Source organism: Staurois parvus, unplaced genomic scaffold (genome assembly GCF_062004578.1).
Source record: "Staurois parvus isolate SC_StPar_1 unplaced genomic scaffold, SC_StPar_1.0 ptg001270l, whole genome shotgun sequence".
Lineage (NCBI taxonomy): Eukaryota > Metazoa > Chordata > Amphibia > Anura > Ranidae > Staurois > Staurois parvus.
Genome location: NW_028319066.1, coordinates 1,482,501 through 1,503,640, shown reverse-complemented (window position 1 = coordinate 1,503,640; position 21,140 = coordinate 1,482,501). Strand labels below are relative to the sequence as shown.

General features: G+C 43.9%; 1 protein-coding gene across 2 annotated transcripts in view; it reads left to right on the top strand.

The window, feature by feature from the left end:
• Window positions 1–4,324: 4,324 nt before the first annotated feature.
• Window positions 4,325–21,140, top strand: part of DEPDC1 (DEP domain containing 1) — a 29,076-nt gene continuing 12,260 nt past the window's right edge. The window contains exons 1-8 of one of the 2 annotated variants that reach the window (XM_089660759.1): window positions 4,325–4,389; window positions 6,062–6,327; window positions 7,509–7,665; window positions 8,668–8,789; window positions 10,480–10,610; window positions 12,528–12,575; window positions 14,429–14,569; window positions 15,101–15,955. In XM_089660759.1, coding sequence (XP_089516885.1) covers window positions 4,342–4,389; window positions 6,062–6,327; window positions 7,509–7,665; window positions 8,668–8,789; window positions 10,480–10,610; window positions 12,528–12,575; window positions 14,429–14,569; window positions 15,101–15,955 — 1,768 coding nt within the window. In that variant the 5' untranslated portion in view covers window positions 4,325–4,341. The remainder of the gene's footprint in view (window positions 4,390–6,061; window positions 6,328–7,508; window positions 7,666–8,667; window positions 8,790–10,479; window positions 10,611–12,527; window positions 12,576–14,428; window positions 14,570–15,100; window positions 15,956–21,140) is intronic. The other variant, XM_089660760.1, reaches the window with a different exon arrangement.

Below are 21,140 nucleotides of genomic sequence, written 5' to 3'. Positions count from 1 at the left end.
TTTCTACTGGTTTTAATTTTTTTTTTTGGGGGGGAGGGGGAGGTGCAAGTAGCTGGTCTTGCCTAGGGTGCAAAATAGTCTAGCACCAGCCCTGCCTCTGATGACCACGATCAATTCAATCAATGTTTTTTCTGCTATTGGGATTAAAGCATTACTAAAGACAAAACGTTTTTGTTTTGTTTTTTTTTTGTTCTTTTTGATTTCGCATCAAGTTGTTAGGGAGATTCACCCTCTCTATTTGTCCTACTTACTGTTGCCACGGAGAGAGAAAGAAAAATCCCAGATTTGTGGTTGTCACCAGAACAGAAAAAAAATCTTTAAAGGGGACATTAGTTGTGGTGACACCTTCATTTTGGAGGGACTTTCTCACACTTCCTATGGGACAGGAAGTGAAGGAAAATTTTCCCAATGGGGCACACACAAAAAAAACAAGAGCAGTTATAACCAGGGTGGATAAAAATAATTTTTTTAAAATAAAAAAATCAGATTTTTTTTTTATTTAAATCAGATTTTTTTCATTTTATTTTGATAAAATGCTATTGGAGTAAAAATCTAACAAAAGATAGTTTTCTATTAACCACTTCCTGTCCGGACACTTTTACCCCCTTCCTGTCCAGGGCAATTTTCAGCTTTCAGCGCTATCACATTTGACTGGCAATTGCCGGTCATGCAATACTGTACCCATATGAATTTTTTACCATTTTTTTGAGACAGATAAAGCTTTATTTTGGTGGTATTTATTCACCGCTGGGATTTTTATTTTTTTTGCTATGTAAATGAAAATGTCCAAAAATTTTGAAAAAAAGTGTTTTTCTTATAAAATTTTGCAAATAAATAATCTGTCATCATAAATCTTGACCAAAATGTATTCCATTATATTTTTAGTAAAAAAAAATAAGCCAAATTAGTTTATAACCAAAAATTATAATTTTTAAACATTTTTTTACATTTTATTATTTTTTTTATATTATTATTTATGTTTTTTTTGTTTTTTTTTACATACTGTCACCCTAGCAGTACAGTGTCACCATGGTGACACTGTACTACTTGTGGGGGGTGATGAAGATTTTTTTTTTTTTTTTACAGTGATTGCTTTTACACCCATATAGGATGTAAAAGCAATCATTTCTCTTTCTCTCTGTCTGCATTCTTGCAGCCATTGAGAACTACTGAGTGAGCTGTGATTGGTCACAACAGCTGTTGTGAATAGCCTTGTACCATGTGACCTCTGTGATCATTCACAGATTTCACACGTAGTAAGCAATGATGTCAGGAAGTGACATCAATGCTTACTACTATTCATGTTATCAATGATTGGGCAAACAGTGATCAAATGAATCGGGATCTCACACAGAGGTCCCGTACAGCGATCGGTGCCACGCACTCCCAGGGAGTGCGCACAGGCTGTGAATGCGGGCGCTGTTTATAAACGGCAACCCACTCTTGTCCGGCCGTTTATCTACATGGGCCGGACGGGAAGTAGTCAACTAAGAATGTATTTAGGATATTATTTATTTCAGGTATTTCAGTGACATCTTGCTTACTACTTTGCATGTGATCACTGATTGGCCATTTAGTGATCACATGATCTGGACCTCGTACAGAGGTCCCATCCGACGATCGGTGTTTCACTGTGTCCGGAGGACACAGCGGGCACCGGATCGCGGTGCTGCGCACTCCCAGGGAGCGTGCACAACTAGAAATAGCGAGTGCCGTTTATGAACGGCAACCCGCCCCTGGAGTGCCACCGTCCTGCCATTTGTAAACAGCAGGTGGACGGCAAGAGGTTAAAGATACATTAATAATTTAGTTTATTCAGCATGAAATGGAGATTAGTTATATAGCATGAGGCTGTATGTTCTGCAATACTTACATTTTTGATAAAGTCATTCAATGAATCCAAGCTCTGCATTGATGCATTCACACAATGTCACAGTAACATGAGAAAAAACATGAAATAAAAGAATTTGAGTCGTTTTCCAGCTATGTGTGATTAACCTATTGATGTAAAATGGGTTCTGATATCGCTGTTTAACTAACCTGATAGCTTATTATTCTAAAAAGGAAACCTTCGTTTGGTTTGCAAACATTAAAGATTCTAAATACCAGCAAGAATGAGTCGGATTCCTTCCATTTAAAGAGCACCTGTCATTTTAGATCCATCATGGCCGCTCCTGTTAGTGGACATCCACTCACCTGCTGACACCACGTCCCTCGCCTTGTTGTGTCACAGCCGCATCACCAGCCGTCCCATTAAAGTGAACGTGACTGTCGGTGAGTCAACAGCGGGTCAGAGGAGGAGCGGCTGCGGGACAGAGATGACAGCTACTCTTTACAAATTATGATTTAAATCGAGCCTTTTCACTAGTGATTTAAATCAAACCCACCCGGGTTATAACCCTTCCTTACTCTATCAAAAAAAAGAAAAAAGTTTTGCCTTTAGTTCTACTTTAATGTCATCTCACATGTGGATTTTTTTTTTTTGTACTTTTAATCTTTGTTCCTGTTATTAATCCTTTGTTAGCCATAAAAATACAGAAGCTTTCTCTTTCCATGTTGTTTGTTGATTTTTAAAATATCGTATTTATTGTTATATTTATTTTTAATTATTATTTTAATAATAAATAATATTAATACATTTAATAATAAATAAATAAGGCTCCACCTCCGCAACATCGCCAAGATACGCTCCTTCCTTACCCCAGACACCACTAAACTACTTGTACACTCCCTGATTATCTCACGCCTTGACTACTGCAACTCCCTTCTCACCGGCCTACCCCAGTGCAGGCTCTCCCCACTTCAGACCATCCTGAACTCAGCGGCCAGACTCATCCACCTCACCAACCGCTCCACCTCTGCCTCCCCCCTCTGCCTCTCCCTCCACTGGCTCCCGATTGCCCAACGCATCAAATTCAAACTGCTAACCCTGACCTACAAAGCCATTCACAACACTGCCCCTAACTACCTCACCAACCTGATTCCCAAGTACCACCCTACCCGTACCCTTCGCTCCTCACAGGACCTCCTTCTATCTTGCTCCCTGGTCTCCTCCTCCCATGCCCGACTGCAAGACTTCTCCAGGTCCTCCCCCATCCTCTGGAACTCACTACCCCAATCCATCAGACTGTCACCTACCCTCCTCACCTTCAGGCGCTCCCTGAAAACCCTCCTCTTCAGGGAAGCCTACTCCACCCTCACCTAACAGCCGTTCTCCTTCATTCGTCCTACCACTCCATCCCCCACAGCCACTTCCTCCTGTACCACTCCCCCCTCCCTCCTAGATTGTAAGCTCCAAGGAGTAGGACCCTTGTGTGCTGTTTGTAGTTGCTGTACTGTTTCATGTATTGTCCCCCTCTCTATTGTACAGCGCTGAGCAAACCCTTTGGCGCTATATAAGCTTGATGTAATAATAATAATAATCCATATTTTAATTATGATTTGATTGATTTATTATTAGTATTCATTTTTTATTTATGAGTTAACATATTATTTTTTACATTATTACTGTCATTATTATTAATTTATTTATATAACGATTGTTTTATAATTAAATTTATTTGTATTATTTATTATTATTATTGATATATGTATGCATTCGTTAATTTGTGATAATTTACTTTTGTATTTATTCTTTTATTGATAATTTTTTAAGTAATAATTTACTTTTTATTTTTGTTTATGTAATAATTTGTCAATATTTTACTTTCAATAATGAGTTTTTAGCAAAATATATAGTCAATAACAGTCTATTATTATTTTATTCTCTTTCCTTTCTCCTTTTCATTCTTCTCACATCGAATTAGAAATCTATACAATGTAACAAGACGTTCTCGTTGTCCCCATGTCGTGATCTCGGTGCCATGCCTGGATGTGGCCGGTCGGTGGAGGGACACTCTCCTGCAGTGACACATATATGTATACAGTATGACATGCGCCGTCCTGCTCGCCCACGTACTGCTGATAGGGCTGATTGTACTGGTGATCGGTCCCGGGCCGGAGGACCGGGAGATTATATCAAGAAATACAAATGACACCCAGTTGGGGGGAGGAGAAAGGCGTTTCCGGGACAGATCGGGGACACTGACGGTCACACCCCTTTCACCATCCTCCACCCATCTCCCCGCCCAGTTCCTGAACACACGCTTTCCCAGGACGCCTCTGAGCTCTGATTGGCGGACAGTCTCATGTGCGCATCTAACCCAGCCAATCCCCGGCCGTCACATTCTGGGCACGCTTTTCAAACTCTCGGTGGACGGTTGAGCGGAAAACTCGGGAGGGTCACGTGTTGCGGGCGAGTTAAAGAGCCGCGGGCGGCCCGACGGCCACCGACACCGGGAGATGGAGAGCCGGATCATCACCCCGGGACCGTACCGGGCCACTAAGCTGGTACATGACGTGCTGAGTGTGGCAACCCGCGGAGTACAGGGGGCAGCGGGGGTCACCTCTCACCATGTATATGTTTCATTTTATTCATGTATTCTATTTTTATTACTTTTTTGTATAATTTTATTATTTCCTTTTTTAATTTTCATTACTTATAGTTTTTAATTGTTGTATTTATTAGTTCTGTAGTACGGGGGGGCGCCGGGTGTCATCTATAGTACGGGGGGGCGCCGGGTGTCATCTATAGTAGGGGGAGCGCCGGGTGTCATCTATAGTAGGGGGAGCGCCGGGTGTCATCTATAGTAGGGGGGGCGCCGGGTGTCATCTATAGTAGGGAGGGCGCCGGGTGTCATCTATAGTAGGGGGGGCGCCGGGTGTCATCTATAGTAGGGAGGGCGCCGGGTGTCATCTATAGTAGGGGGGGCGCCGGGTGTCATCTATAGTAGGGAGGGCGCCGGGTGTCATCTATAGTAGGGGGGGGCGCCGGGTGTCATCTATAGTAGGGGGGGCGCCGGGTGTCATCTATAGTAGGGGGGGCGCCGGGTGTCATCTATAGTAGGGGGGGCGCCGGGTGTCATCTATAGTAGGGGGGGCGCCGGGTGTCATCTATAGTAGGGGGAGCGCCGGGTGTCATCTATAGTAGGGGGGGCGCCGGGTGTCATCTATAGTACGGGGGGGCGCCGGGTGTCATCTATAGTAGGGAAGGCGCCGGGTGTCATCTATAGTAGGGAGGGCGCCGGGTGTCATCTATAGTAGGGAGGGCGCCGGGTGTCATCTATAGTAGGGGGGGGCGCCGGGTGTCATCTATAGTAGGGGGGGGCGCCGGGTGTCATCTATAGTAGGGGGGGCGCCGGGTGTCACCTCTCATCTATAGTACGGGGGGCGCCGGGTGTCACCTCCCATCTATAGTACGGAGGGCCTCGGGTGTCACCTTCCATCTATAGTACCGGGGCACCGGGTGTCACCTCTCACCTATGGTATGGGGGGCACCGGGTGTCACCTCTCATGGTATGGGGGGCACTGGTTGTCACCTATAGTATGGGGGGGCACTGGTTGTCACCTATAGTACGGGGGGGAGGGCCAGGGTGGTGTCACCTCTCATCTATGGTACGGGGGGAGCCCAGGGTGGTGTCATCTCTCATCCGTAGTATGTGGGGCATTGGGTGGTGTCACCTCTCCTGTATATGGCACGGGGGCATCGGATGGTGTCACCTCTCCTGTATATGGCACAGGGGGCACTGGTGCTGTTCCTTGTTGAAAATATATGTAACTTTCAGTGGAGGTGAAGTATACATACCAAAGGTTAGATTACACATTGACATCACATGGCACTCAGATCACAGTTCTGTAGAACGATTGCGGTATAAACATTTGCCACTATCTGGAATAAGCATACCTTATGGAGTAGATGGGTGTGTCTAAGGGGAACAATATCCACTGAAAAAACGTTTTTAAGATTTTGTTGCTTTTATATTGTATTGTTTACTCCAGACTGGTCTGTTACCACAAAACAATTCTTCAATGCCCATCGCTCACTGCGGTTGGTCATTCTGGCCATTGTGTGATGAAACCCTTGTCTATCTGAAGATCTCAGATGTGTGAATTGGGCTTCAGCCAATATTTACCTTGTAACTTAAGCTCTGGGCTAATCTAATATCAATTCTTTGCCTTCCAGTGGAATGAAGTAACCAAATACTTTCGGGCTGGAATGCCCTTGAAGAAGCACAGACAACACTTTAAGACTTACGGGAACTGTTTCACCGCCTCAGAAGCCATAGACTGGCTCCATCAGCTACTCAGGAAGAACAGCAATTTCGGAACTGAAGTGACCAGACAACAGACAATCCAGCTTCTAAGGAAGTTCTTGAAGAACCATGTTATTGAGGATCTGAAGGGGAGATGGGGTACCGAGGACCTGGAGGATAACCACAACCTGTACAGGTATCACTTGGCAACCATACAGGTTTTTGTACATTTTAGAGCATTCATTCCCAACCAGGAATCTGTGGCATAATCTGGTTCCTCTATGGGTGGCTAGGCGTTCCTTGGGCTCTGGCCAACTGACTTCCCATCTGATGATGGTTGCATAGTCTCACAGATACGCACATTCCTCACCCCAGACACCACCAAACAACTCGTACACTCCCTCATCATCTCACGCCTGGACTATTGCAATTCCCTTCTCACTGGCCTACCCAAACGAACGCTATCCCCACTCCAGTCAATCCTAAACTCAGCGGCCAGACTCATCCACCTCACCAAGCGCTCCACATCTGCCTCCCCCCTCTGCCAATCCCTTCATTGGCTCCCGACTGCCCAACGCATCAAGTTCAAGCTGCTAACCCTGACCTACAAGGCCATTCACAATTCCGCCCCGAACTACATAACTGACCTGATACCCAGATACTACCCTACCTGTGCCCTCCGCTCCTCACAGGACCTCCTGCTCTCTAGCTCCCTGGTCTCCTCCTCCCACACCAGATTGCAGGACTTCTCCAGGACTTCCCCCATCCTCTGGAACTCCCTACCCCAATCCATCAGACTGTCACCTACCCTCCTCACCTTCAGGCACACCCTGAAAACCCTCCTCTTCAGGGAAGCCTATCCCAACCTCACCTAACAACTGACCTCCTCCACTCCTCCCACCACTCCATCCCCCACAGCCATCTCCTTCTGGGCCACCTTCCCCTCCCTCCTAGATTGTAAGCTCGAAAAAGCAGGGCCCTCGAACCCCTCGTGTATTGTATTGTTACTGTCTTGTCTCATGTCATGTCCCCCTTGCTACTGTACAGCGCTGAGCATACCCTTTGGCGCAATATAAATACTGTATAATAATAATAGTCTCAGGTCCAACTCCACTTGGCAGAGGCAGCAGCATGACTGCAGGAATGTCATTCTGGCTACCCTGTAAGTGGTGGCATTCTTCCCACTTATCACCACCAATGTAGGAGGCATTTTCCCATTGATCTCGATGGACTAGTCTTACCAAGGGTTCCTTGATACCTGAACATTTATTTCAAGGGTTACTCTGAAGTAAGAAGGTTCGGAGAGGCTGGGTTAGAGGAATACATAGATGTATGCATTCCCATGTATTATTATACTCTTCATTGTTTTTTGTGTAGGTTCCCTCCCACTTCTCCTATGAAGACCATTCCGAATCGGCAGCCTCTTTGGAAGAGAAGCAGCTTAGAAAATGTCTTCAAAGAAAGGGACAATATGTTTAAAATGCCACATTTCTCCAAGAGGACACCTAAAAGGCATAACTCTCTAGATGGCCAGGTCAGTGAGGAAATGTTGATACTGTAAGGAGAGTGAAAGCACGGTTTGTATAAAACACAATTGGTCGGTATGGTTGTGTATTTGGTATTACATCTTCTCTCTACAAAAATAAATTGTCGGTAGGTATAGCTTGCATGCAAGGTCATTCCTGTCAAAAGAGAAAAAAAAAACGTTCTCCTGCTCCTAGCATTTTCCTCTTTGTGTACACTTCTGCGGTGCATGCGCAGTGCCTCGTGCACTCCCATCATGGAATTCACATTACATTGTTAACGACAACGAAGATTGTGGTGGCAATAGATGCAACAACGATGAGGATCAATGAGCTGCAACCGCTGGAGAAGGGAAAACCCAGAAGTAAGTGGCCTATAATGTGTAAGCATGCTGTGCATACCTACACCATTTGGCAAAACTGGTCCACCATCAGCCATTCTACAATTCTGCTCTACTATGTAGGTATCCGTTCTGGTAGAATTGCCTAACAACCGTTTCTTATATTCTAGGGACATTGGGTTCCTAGGGACAGCTTCAAGAGTGTACCACTTTCCCTGCAGGGTTTTTCTATTTTTGTATTATAAAGACCGCAGCAAGGCGAGTTCCAGAAATCTTCTTTCTTTTTTTATTTCAAGTGCAGGAGACTCGAAGGTGAGCAAGAACAGTCACCTTCTGGCTTGGCCTTGTTCTCCATGATGTCCATGGCACTGTTCACCTGTGAATTTTGTTTCAATAGAGTTGTTCCTACACTTGTACATGCCTGTTGGCAGTCTTCAATATTTAATATCCAACAGCATGAGTTGGAGCCCTTCAGGATTACCAAACTGAGGCACAAGGCTGAGAACATGAGTGTAAATATCCAAGCAGTAAAGTCCTGAGGACATACTGGGATTTATGGAAATGTGGGCAATTTTTTCTGGAATTTTACCAAACCTTAAAAAAAAAAAAATTGTTTAGACTGACCCTTGCTAAGTTTTGTTTTGGCCTGCATTAATTTGTATGTTATCCCAGGGTGGACAAGAGAATGATGATATAGAAATGATGGATGAAGATCGGGGTGGCAAGGAAAGTGGTCTCCAGGAAATGAACAAGAAAGATGTTGAGGATGTCTGGGGGAACATCACCTTGAACCAGTAAGCTTCATTTTTATTAGTCATTCTTGTCCAAATGTTCTACTAATATTTCAAATTTTGGACAGTTCATCTGTTCACTTGGGGAGTGAAGGTTGACCATTTGAAACCTGGGATACATCTTTGTTTTTCATTACTTAGGGTCTTCTTGATCAATTTTACTGTGTGGTGATGTTTTTTGTTTTGTTTGTTTTTTGTTCTGGCATTTCAAAGGATGTAGTTTCCAAAGTGGTGCTGCTGAAGTCTTGCAGTTTGGGTCTTCAGTTGAGTATCCCCCTCATACCTAGTTTACAAGACTGATTGCTAATATGCTACATTGCTGCTCGCTCCAGTGGGTGCACCTGGGATTCTGACTGGTCTGATCCACCCACTGTGCTTCATAGTTGCATTGTTGGCTGGCCGACTTCCATAACAGATGAGTGGTTAGTGTCCTATTTGTGGAGCAGTACAGATCTGCTGCACATACACCCATAGTCTCGCCCACTGAAGACTCTAAATCCCAGGACATGATGGGATTTGTAGTCTTGGCGATTGGCGCCTAACACTAACAGAAGTGACATCACTGCTTCTGAGATCCCTCCTCCCAGAGCCCGGGGATTCAAGAACAAGTTGGGCAAAATAATTACATAACCTGCTTTTTTTTTTTTTGCGCACAACTGTTGTATTTTATTTTGAAAGTTTACATTAGAGGTTTTGTTTACCTATGCAAACATGGCTGTTGTACAGATTTTAAAGTGTCACTAACCCCACAACATTAAAATCAGTCTGTAGATGCAGTAAAGCATGCTTGTTATACTCACTATGGAACCTAAGGGGTTAATCCCTCGCAAAAAAGGATGTTCCTGTCTTCTCTGATCCTCCCCTTCTACTGTCCCCAATCCATCTGCTGATAGAACAGAGCCTTAAGGGGAAGCTGCACATGCTCAGTTTGCTAGTATATTGCTAGAGAGTGGGTTTTGTTTGTTTTTTTTCTTGGGAGAGTGCATGTGATCAGCACAGGGCCAATCAGTGCTTTCCAGACAGGGTCTGGGGTTATGCAGCCTCATAGGACAATCGGGAAAATGAAAACTCCTCCTACAAGCTTTAACCAGTGCTCAGCTGGACACTGATAGAAGTCACAAGACTGCTATATACTGCTGATGAGTTTTTAACCAGATAAGGTCACTTTGTTAAACAAGAAATAGCAGTAGGGGGCTCTGGACACAAATTTTTCACGAATTTATCAAATTCATCCTCTCCTGGAGGATCCCTATCCACATTTTGATAACCCAAGTGTAATACGTCAGAAAGCCAAATGAAAAATCCTTAGGAGTCTAAAGTCTTCACCTGGTTACAGCAATCCTAGCAAAAGTCTATTTCAGGGGCCACACAAAATGCATTGGCTGGTGCTCACAGTAGAAGTTTCAAGGGCCCTTGCCACAGCACTGACTGTTCATGACATCCTCTGCCTGCAGGAGTGATTTTGAGTCCCAATTGATATTCTGCCATTTTCCCCCAGCCCCAATGAAGGTGAATTGTATTGCCCCCAAAACGCGTTGTGCTGTTCTTTGCCCCGTTTGTAACCCCTTGAACAATGACTGGGGATTTTTTTATTTTTCATTTGGTGCTCTCGATGATTTTACACTTTTGTAAAGAGGTTCTTTGTGTAGCTTACTGTTGTGACTTCTGTATTGTTCTTGTCTAAACTAACTAGACTGCAGAAAATCCTGGCCTTGCCATCGCTGGATGACGTGTTGAATCCGGCCCAGATCAACCCGGCTCACATCATGTACAATATGACCCATACCAGCAAACATGGAGTGGTCTTCCTACAAGATAAGACAGGTTGGTGCAAGGTGTGCTATAACATTGGGTACAGAATGACATATGGCAATCACACATCTACTGTATATTAGGCAGCTGTTTCTAACTCGGCATTTAAAGTGACATTAAACCTTCCCCTTTTTTTTTATTTATTTTTTTTTGTTTTGTGTTTTAATAATCATAAAATATTGGAGAGCTAGTAGGATTGTTAACCGCATGCCGCCCAGCCACTGTACATATACGGCGGCAGGGCGGCACTCGCAGGCAAAACCACGTTTTAAAACGTGTGTTTTGTAAACAAATAGGGGGCGCGCGCGGGAGGCGCGCTGCCGCCCTATTTGTCCTGTGGATCACCGCCGCAGATGTCAGTTGCCGGGTCACAGCCGCTCATTAGCGACTATGTCCCGGCGATCGGCGGTAAACGGCGAAAGAGAGCACAGCTGCAGTCGCTGTGCTGTCTGTCAGCTCGAGGATGAGCTGATCGAGAGAGAATAGTTTCACTTTCTCGATCAGCCTTGTCCCGCCCAGTACACCCCCCCGCCCCCTAGTAAAACACTCCCCCTCACTCCTATAACTCTTCCCTGCAAAATAGTTAACCCCTTCCTCCCCAGTGCCATTAGTACAGTGTCAGTTTTTTTTTTTTTTTTTTTTTTTTGCACTGATCACTGTATTAGTGTTTTTGGGGATGTCAGTACCCCCCAATGTCAGAATGTCCGCCGCAGTCCCGCCATAAGTCGCTGGTCGCCGCCATAAGTCCCTGATCGCCGCCATAATTCGCTGATCGCCCCCATTATTAGTATAAAAAAAACCCTAAAAATCCCAGTATCTTTCCCGCCATTTGTAAACGCTATAACTTTCACGTAAACCAATCAATTTACACGTATTGGGGTTTTTTTTAGCAAAGACATGGAGCAGAATGCATTTTGGCAGAAATTTATGACTAAATTTGATTTTTGCATTTTTTTTTACTGGACATGTTTTATAGCAAAAAGTCCAAAATATTGGTTTTTTTTTCCTCAAAATTGTCAGCCTTTTTTTTTATAGCGCAAAAAATAAAAACCGCACAGGCGATCAAATACCACCGAAAGAAAGCTCAATTTGTGGGGAAAAAAGGATGTAAATTTCATTTATGTACCATATTGCATGACCGCGCAATTGTCCATTAAACTAGCGCAGCGCTGTATAGCAGAAAAATGGCGTAAATTACAGTATTTATACCATAGTTTGTAGGCGCTATAACTTCCACACAAAGCAATCAATATACACTTATTGGGATTTTTTTTACCAAAAACATGGAGCAGAATACATTTTGGCCTAAATTTATAACCAACTTTGAGTTTACTATATATTTTTTATAGCTGAAAATAAAAAAATATTATTTTTCTTCAAAATTTTTGGCGTTTTTTTGTTTATAGCGTGAAAAATAAAAAGCGCACAGGTGATCAAATTACACAGAAAGAAAGCTATTTGTGTGAAAAAAAGGATGTAAATTTCGTTTGGGTGCAGCATTGCATGACCGCGCAATTATCAGTTGAATTAGTGCAGCGCCAAGTAGCAAAAAGAGGCCTGGTCATTAAAGGGGGGTAAATCCTCAGGAGCTCAAGTGGTTAATATCAGCAATTACAATTGTATAATTTTCATAGTTGGCAAAAGACAAAAACCGCTCTGTATACCATTACAGATTGTCATTTTTCAGAGGCTCTATAGAAGACCTAGATATTTTATGTCATATTTTGTATTGACAAACATTTAAGCATTGCTCAGCCTCCATAATAAAATGTACAGTCCTATTGGATTTATCAACTTGCACTGAAATTGTGCTGCATGCCTTACCATAGTCAGGGTATTGGATTGTAATCTTGTGCGGCAGGGACTGGTTCACATGTGACTTGTGCTTTTACTTATGACGTTTTTTTGTTTTTTTTTTTTTTTGTTTAGACGACCTTCCTCACTGGGTCTTGTCTGCTATGAAATGTCTGGCGAACTGTAAGTATATCAGTTGGGACTTGGTGTGTACAGGTCACATTTGAAATTGCCTACATTGAAGCCACTTTAAATTCTCCCATGCAAAGCAAGGCTGTCTGTCATTCCTAAAGATCATCATTTTGGTTGCGAAGCAAAATGGTGTTCTGTTCCTTGTAAAAGCCAATAAATCAAATCTACACTGAAAGCGCTAATTTAAAAAACCTCCTACCATTAATGCTTGCAATCAATTGTGATAACCATACAACATATAATCCTACAGCATGTGTAAAATAGAGGTCCATTCTGCACCGTGATCTGTGATTCCATACACTAATTCACTTGCAAGTCCCCATACAATGTGATCAGTCCTCCAAATACAACATAAACGTGCTGGTATACGTTCTCCAAATCCCAGTGCTGCAAATATCTACCTCCTAAGTGCAGTGCCTGTTCACCTTACGATTAGACCTAAAAGAAGTCTCCCACTATATTGTAAAGAGCTGAACAAACTTTTGGCGCTATATAAATCCTGTATAATAATAAAAGAAATAGGTCATACAGCGCTTAGGTGAAAATCCTTCTGCGGATCTGTCTCTGGCTTTTTGCAGCCACTTCCACATGCGGTCCTTTTTTAAGAGATCTCGCCTTACTGGTTCCAATGTGAGTCAAGCTCACAAAAAGGGAATAGAAATCATAGTACATCCCATGTATTGAATACATGAATAAACTATTTGGCTACATATGTATTCACAATGGTATAGTAAAATACCGCGTTGGATCCAAATGAAACAGGGCGTTTTCTCACCAAACTTCTGAATTGCACATATCAGGAAATTATGTCATTGCCTCCGCCCAACTAGTTTCACCACTAATCATGTGACGTCTTCAGGGTATCTGGAACCCTGAAGAAGTCACGTGATTAGTGATGAAACTAGTGAATGAATAGCCGTGGGCAGAGCCTCACACAGCCTCGTCCTTTTTTGTATTTCAATGGATTTTATTAATAACCATTAACACAGGAGCAACAAATCACGCCCACGCAGGGGCTATCAATTGCACATGGAAGAATTAGAAAATTAGAGAAATCAGTGCTCTAACACCAACAGGGCAAAAGATCGCCCACGCAGGAGCTATCAATGGCACTTAAATAACAAAACATAAATATAACACTGATAATAACTCAGACTAAAGGCAGCTATCCGCTGCCACACCAAAAGCAAACAGAAAAAAAGAGAGAAAAGGAAGGAGGAGTACAAAAGAAAAAAAGATAACCAAACCAAGAGCAGGGATTCAAGAACGCCAAAGCCGAACAACATCACATCCCCAGGCTAGCCGGGGGCAGCATGGGAAAGGTATATTTCAACCACGGCTCCCATATTTTCAAGAATTTACATTGGGAGTCGTTGCAGATACTCAACATCTGTTCATTGAGCATCATAGTGGTCATACAGTCCCGCACCCCCAGAAGAGGGACAAACGGGCTCTTCCAGGCCTGAGCAGTTGTTCTAGAGGCCGACAAAAACAGCCTCGACCTTTATAAATTGTGACAGCAGGTGTGGGGAGAAGATTCCTGGCCTGTAATCACAGCATAGGTCTCAGTGCGGGGGGAGCTATTATATTACACCCTGGATATGGATATACCATGTTATAAAAAGTGAACTTGTCTTTTTAAAGGCTGACACCTGAGTGTAAACACAACACCTATCACATAAAAATATAATATCAGCCGTTCTGCTACTGTAGGCCTTGTGGGGATTTCCATTGTTACTAAAATGTTGATGCTGGCTTCTTTCAATAAAACACATCATTGAGCAAATGCTTCTCCTATTTTCTTGACTTGTTTTAAATACTTATTTATGTTTTTTGGCTTTTAGGGCCAAGAAATAATGATCTGAGTCAGCCTACTTATCCTGGGTTTGAACGTGATGTTTTTAGGACAGTTGCTGACTATTTCTTGAATCTCCCGGGACCCCTTCTCACCTATGAGTATTATGAGCTCTTTGTGAATATTTTGGGTATGTATGTACATTGTAATGTCTGCAGTCCTGACCTAATACATCTGTGTAGCTGTTTTGTGGTAGCTTTGCTGAAGACCCTAATATGCATCCAGGCAGATGCTGAGCTTGTGCATTACAAACTGTTTCCCAGGGAGCTTATTGGCAGCTTTTATGCATGAGCTGATAGGCATCAGTGTGGACTTCAGCAAGTGTCCCAACTGCATCTGGCTCGAAGGTTTTTGTTTTGTTTTTTTTTGTTTTTGTTGTTTGTTTTTTGTTTTTTTTTGTTTGTTGTGTGGTTTTTGTTTTTTGTTTTTTTGTTTTTTCCCCCTCATTTGGGCCACTACATCTGGCTTATTTTTAAGCTTTGTTTTTTGTAGCACTAGCTTGCCAGAGTTTTTAACATGAGTGACAACATTGCTTATTTAATACCGTTTGCCCACTAAATAACTGTTTTGGCACTGTCTTCTATACTAATTTCCTAGCTGCTTTATTTGTCCTCCTCACATTCCTCTGGTTATATTTAACATGTATTTCATTCCTTGATAGTCGTATGTGGCTACATTACAGTACCCCACAGGCGCACCACGAAGCATAAACCAAAGAAGGGAGCTTCTAGGCAGCAGCAATCTAAGCCTCTGCAGCCAGGCGATGCCACCTTTAAGTCCACGGAATGCCTCCTTCTTAGCCTGCTGCGCAAAGTTCCCAACGAAGAGGAGCAAGATGATGATGACACCTTTGGTGAGATCGGCCGACGACAACAGGACTTTGCTCTCAGAGATTCACGCAGGACCCAGGTGTACGGCACCATGGATAGACAGTCCAGGGGTAGCAGCAGGGTCGTCAGCAGCAGCTGCCAGAATCTCTCCATTTCTGGAAGGGATGCCAGTGAGCCCTACAGAGTCCGGGTACGCAGCTGCTCTTTGGAGGGCATTGCCGATGTGTCGTATTCCAGTAATGATGGCAGCAATGCTGACTCTTCCAGTTTAAAACCTTGCTCCCCAAATCTGCCATCAGAGGACAATTCTGCACTTTTAGGAGGAAACGCTCATTCTTTGCCATCTTCTGGTGGTCAAGTACAAACTCTGCAATTTTGGCCAACTGCGGACAGATATGATCCAATCCCTGATTCCAGAAGACTGTCTAGATCGCAGAGTCTGGGTGATTGCCTCGGCCCTTGCTCTAGTATAAATGCTCCCGTGGCTGAGATTACTATCAAACCCACCCAATCTGCACAAAGTCGGCTACAGAAGCGGTTGAGTTCTATCGGCGTGGTGGAAACGGCTGATCCGGATATCACTGTAACCAAGCGCTTGTGCCAGAGTACTATGGAACTCTCCAGTTCCCCTCTCACCTCCAGCTCTCCTCTACTGCACGCTTCCCAGCCCTGCACTGGCACGCCAAGTAAGATTAACACTGTTGTTGCATGAGAACCCCAACACCATTGCATGATCACACTGCATGCTATGCTTCCATTAACCCACCGTAATCTTGTCTCGTCTTCATCTTGTCTGTTGCTTGTTTTATATAAAGCATGCTTTGCTTGTGTCTGCATTGCTTAACTAAGAATGCAAAAGTCAGTCCATGCAAAACTAACCTCGTTTCAGATTGTAGTAGAACCTGGAAAATTAAACCTTACAGTTTCTGTACGTGTTTCAGTAAATTCTGTAGAAAAAAATTATTTTTAGCCAGGTAGGATAAGAGTGGCCAGGTAGTGAAAAAAGAAGAAAAAATAAAAAAGCCGTGTAAAATGACAAGCTCTGTATAGTGCTCAGTGTGAATGGGTCCACTGCCAAGGTCCAGGATGCTGGCGGCGCTCGTGGCAAATTGGTCATAAAAGGAACTTCTGCACTCCAGGCTGATAAAACCAACACCTTTTTTTTTTTTTTTTTTTTTTTTTTTTTTTTTTTTCTTCCCATTTTATAATAGGGAAGGGTTAACCTGACGGTTTAAATTTTTTTTTTATTTATGGAGATTTTTCCTTCACTTCCTGTCCAGCAGAATCAACAAGATGTGAGAGGATAATCCCCTCTTTGACAGTTGTCACAAGATCGAGTGTCTCCATTGGAAGTTTTGATTTAGTTACGGGTTAAAGCGGTTCTCCAGGCACTTTGTAAATAAAAAAAAATGTCAGCCGCTGCAAATACCTTAATAAGAAAGATAGAGATATATATATATATATATATGCCCTAACAGAGAAAAAACTAATGGGATTTTAAAGCACCATACCATATGAAAGTATAAAGATGCACAACATGAAAACCACTAGATAAAATAACATGTTTTATTGTAATTTTTATAAAATAACCACATAAGTGGTAAGAGAGACCAATTGGTCAGCCAAAATAGACACACCAAGCAGAAAAAACATAGAATAAATCTATAAGTAACAAAAGGGGGGGGAAGGCTCCGGCCCGGGACTCATAGGGGTCACGAGCAAGAGTCTAAGAGCCCCAACAATACCATCAGATACATAGATCATCAATAGGCAAATGTATTTCCATAAAGTTAAATTACTGATCCAGAAATCCGACACGTTTCGTGGGATAAGACCCAGTTCCTCAGGGAATTTAGGAAAACAAAATAACAGTGCCGATGATGATGCTCTGTACAATAGTAACACCTGATGTGGATGAAGATCAATATTGGTAGAAAATACAAAAAAGCCTTATACAGCGGACATCGGGGGGAAAAAAAACCATCTCCAGTTCTGGTCCTTTTAGGGAACCATTAGTCCAAGAGTACCTCTGGTCAGGTAAACTGCATAAAGCCAAACCAATGTTTGTTACAATTGTGCAAGGCTGCAGTAACCAATCATCAAAATTCACTGATGAAACCCAAGCTTAGCCATATTCAGATGGTAAAAGAGCAGAAGTTCCAGCAATGGACAAAGAGGGCAAAACCTGCCCAAACGAGCCTCAGTGTAGTCCTGTAATAAGACACTTACCTGTCCAGGGACCCAGCGCTGTCCTAACCCAGGCAGTTTCTTCACAGGTCTTCGGGTCTCTTGCAGCTTCATAGCTGGCTTCTCACTGCACATGTGCAAGCTGCGCTGTGCTGTGCGAATGGTCCAGCAGCCTCCTGGGACCTGTGACACGTCTGTGGAAGCTGCAGGCGAAGAGAAGGGGAGGCCGTACTCCCACTCAGATCACCTAAGCTATTTATAGGACACTTGCCTGTCCAGTGATCCAGTGCTGTCCTCATCAAGGCCAGTTCTTCACTGGTCTTTGAATCCCCAGTGCTATGTGGGAGGAAGAATGGAACTTCCATTTTTTTCAATGAAGTCTAATCTTAATGTTCCCTCTCCCCCTCTTATCACCTATTCTGGCTAACCTGTGTTAAAAAATATGTATATACTTACCTAATTTCAGGCTGCTCTTGTCCAGTCATGTGATCTGGCTCCTCGGTATCAGTGAGCAGCAGCTTATAGGTGATGCTGCTGCTCCCAAGCATCACCAGCCATTTTCATCGCTCTCTTCTCTCCCCTGCAGCCACCACTGACTGATACAGGGGCGATCACATGACCAGATTGGAGTAGCCTGAAAATTTAAAAAAATGGCTCCTAACCTTTTTTTAGCTGTTTATCAATTGCCTGAACAGCGTCCAGAACGGAAGAAAAAGGGAAAGAGAGCTATATGGGTGCTCCAGATGACAAATTGTAAGCTCACCTTTACAGAAATGTAAGGTAACCTTACAATGGACCCCATCCCCCTGCTACCCGTCCCGCTGTACTAGTCCCTCCACGATCCCCCTCAGTCAGGCACTGGAACACCGCTTCACTGGTCCAGGGATTTGAAATCTATTGTGGCTTTCTCTCTTTTCCTCCCAGCACTGACAGGACGGCCTAGATGGATTCTGATTGGTCAACACCTTCCATATAAGTGTGATGACCAATTACAATGCGTCTTGTCCATACGCTGAGAGGTAAGAATAGGTGGTTAAGCGGCGGGGACTTCAAGTACCTAGATCAGTGCAGAAGTGTCCTGGTACCTGACAGCTGACAAAAGCCCAGGCTCCAGGACACAATTTCCAGTTGTCATGGCGACCTGGCTCTTGGGATTTGTCGAGCCCTGACATAAGGCACATGTGATGAAAGGGGGAGGGGACATAAAGCACACAAGATGAAAGGGGGGAGGGGACATTGAGTATGTATGTATGTGTGTTGGTTGGATGGAGGGAGGAGGGGGTTTCGATATCTAAACAGGATTAAAAAAAAAGGAGGTGGTGTGGATCTGCAGAGAGACCACGGTTTCCACACAGAGCAAGGGTTCTTCTCTACAACTTGCTGGCAGGAGAGAGGCTTTTCTATTTAGGCTGTGGCTGCTTTCTAAAGAAAATGAAGTGTACGTCCTTACATGTGTTTTTGATTTGATATTATTTCGTGCTATGTTTGTCATGTATTTTGTTTGTTTTTTTTTCTTTCCCCTGCTTGTGTGTAATTTTTTAGCTTTTCACAAATGAATCAAACTGCGATTATTTTATAGATTCCACAGTCCTTTTTTTACTACTTTTACAGAATACTTACCATTTAAACAAGACCATTATACGCTTGTTTTTAATGATTTCAATGAAAAAGATTGTGTGATTTACATGTTCAGCGTTATGTGGAGACCACTGAACCTAAAATCCACGGTTCCACCTTATAACACTTTAAAAATGTTTGAAAAAGTTTTTGGGAATATTTGGGCTTGTGTGAGCAAAGGAGAGATCTGTAGATTTTAGTCGTCTGTCCCCTGTGGGTGCCAGCAGGGATCTTCCTCGAATTATTTGACAGGTTATATTGCTAGTCATGGCAATGGCTCAGAAAATTTGGAAAGGAGTATTCAGCCCCTATCTTGCTCTTTTGCTTCCACAGCCTGTGTTAGATATTCCCAATGGGATACAATAACATTTTATCTATGTAGGCGTACCAATGACAGCTGTAGATAATCATTTTAACTTCCAAAAAAATAAAAACCGCATGTCATTGGCACGTTGGAGCTGAACGTAACTGAAGACAATGACTAATGAATGTTAATTAGAAGCTTCCCGTTCTCCTAGTCTGTTTAAAGCCCAGTGGAGCCATCTACATTACTGGAAGGCAGGCTGTATATATAGTAATAGCAGCTAAAAAAAAAAAAATAATAATGAAACTGCATAAGTGTTCCGCCATGAGTTAAAATAGCCTGTGCTAGTAGCAAAAGTCAGATGCTGATTTACACACTGCTTTTACATGGCGTACAATGGCCCAGGTGTCCAGCAAGTGGTCCAACCCTGTTGACGGGGCAGTTTTTTTGGGGGGATGGTCTCCAGCAGCCCAGCCCTGTTGATTAAAGTAGTGTGTGGTCCAACCATGTTGATTGGTACAGTGTTATGGGGAAGGGGAGAGCTCTCCAGTGTTTCAACCTTGTTGGTTGGGGCAGTGTGCCAGGGAACAGTAGAGATCTCCAGTGGTCCAACTCTGTTGATTGGAGTAATGTGCCAGAGAAGCTGGGAGGTCTCCAGCAGTCCAACCCTGTTGATTGGAGCAGTGTGTCAGGCGGAGGAGGTCTCCAGCGGTCCAACCCTGTTGATTGGAGCAGTGTGTCAGGAGGAGGAGGTCTCCAGCGGTCCAACCCTGTTGATTGGAGCAGTGTGTCAGGAGGAGGAGGTCTCCAGCGGTCCAACTCTGTTGATTGGAGCAGTGTGTCAGGAGGAGGAGGTCTCCAGCGGTCCAACCCTGTTGATTGGAGCAGTGTGTCAGGAGGAGGAGGTCTCCAGCGGTCCAACCCTGTTGATTGGAGCAGTGTGTCAGGAGGAGGAGGTCTCCAGCGGTCCAACCCTACCGATTGGAGCAGTATGTCAGGATGGGCAGGTGTCCAGCTGGCCAACCCTGCTGTTTGGAGCAGGGCGTCAGGAGGGAGGGGGGGGTGGGGGGGTCTCCATCAGTCCAACCCTGTTGATTGGAGAAGTGTGCCAGGGAGGGTGAGGTCTCCAGCAGTCTAACCCTGTTGATTGGAGCAGTGTTCTGGAGGAGGGAAGGTCTCCAGCAGTCCAGCCCTGTTGATTGGAGCTGTGTTCTAGAAAGGAGGTGGTCTAACTCTGTTGGTTGGGGCAGTGTGTTTTGTGGGGGGAGGTCTCCGACGATTCAACTTTGTGTTGACTGGAGCAGTGTGCCAGGGAAGGAGGAGGTCTCTAGTGGTCCAACATTTTTGATTGGAGCAATGTGATGAGAAAGGGGGGAGGTCCCCAGTGGTCCAACCTTCTTGGTTGAAACTGGGAAGGGAGAGAGATCTCCAGTGGCCGAGCCCTGTTGATTGGAATAGTGTGCTAGGGAAGGGGAGAGGTCTCAGCTGTCCAACTCTGTTGATTGGAGCAGTGTGCCAGGAGGTTTGCTGGAGACTGGGGCCACCACTTATCTGTGAGAGGAGGAGTCCAACTCTCCAATGCGCTGCGGGTTTTACCTCTCGCTGCAGCACTTATACAGCAGCATTATTATGTCTGCAGCCTGACCTTTTTAATGAATATAAAGGGTTCTGTTACACTTTTTTGTGTGTATCTAAACCAGGGAACAAAAATGTAATGTATTGCAGATTACCAGTCATTATTTTTTTTGTTTTTGAGCGTCACA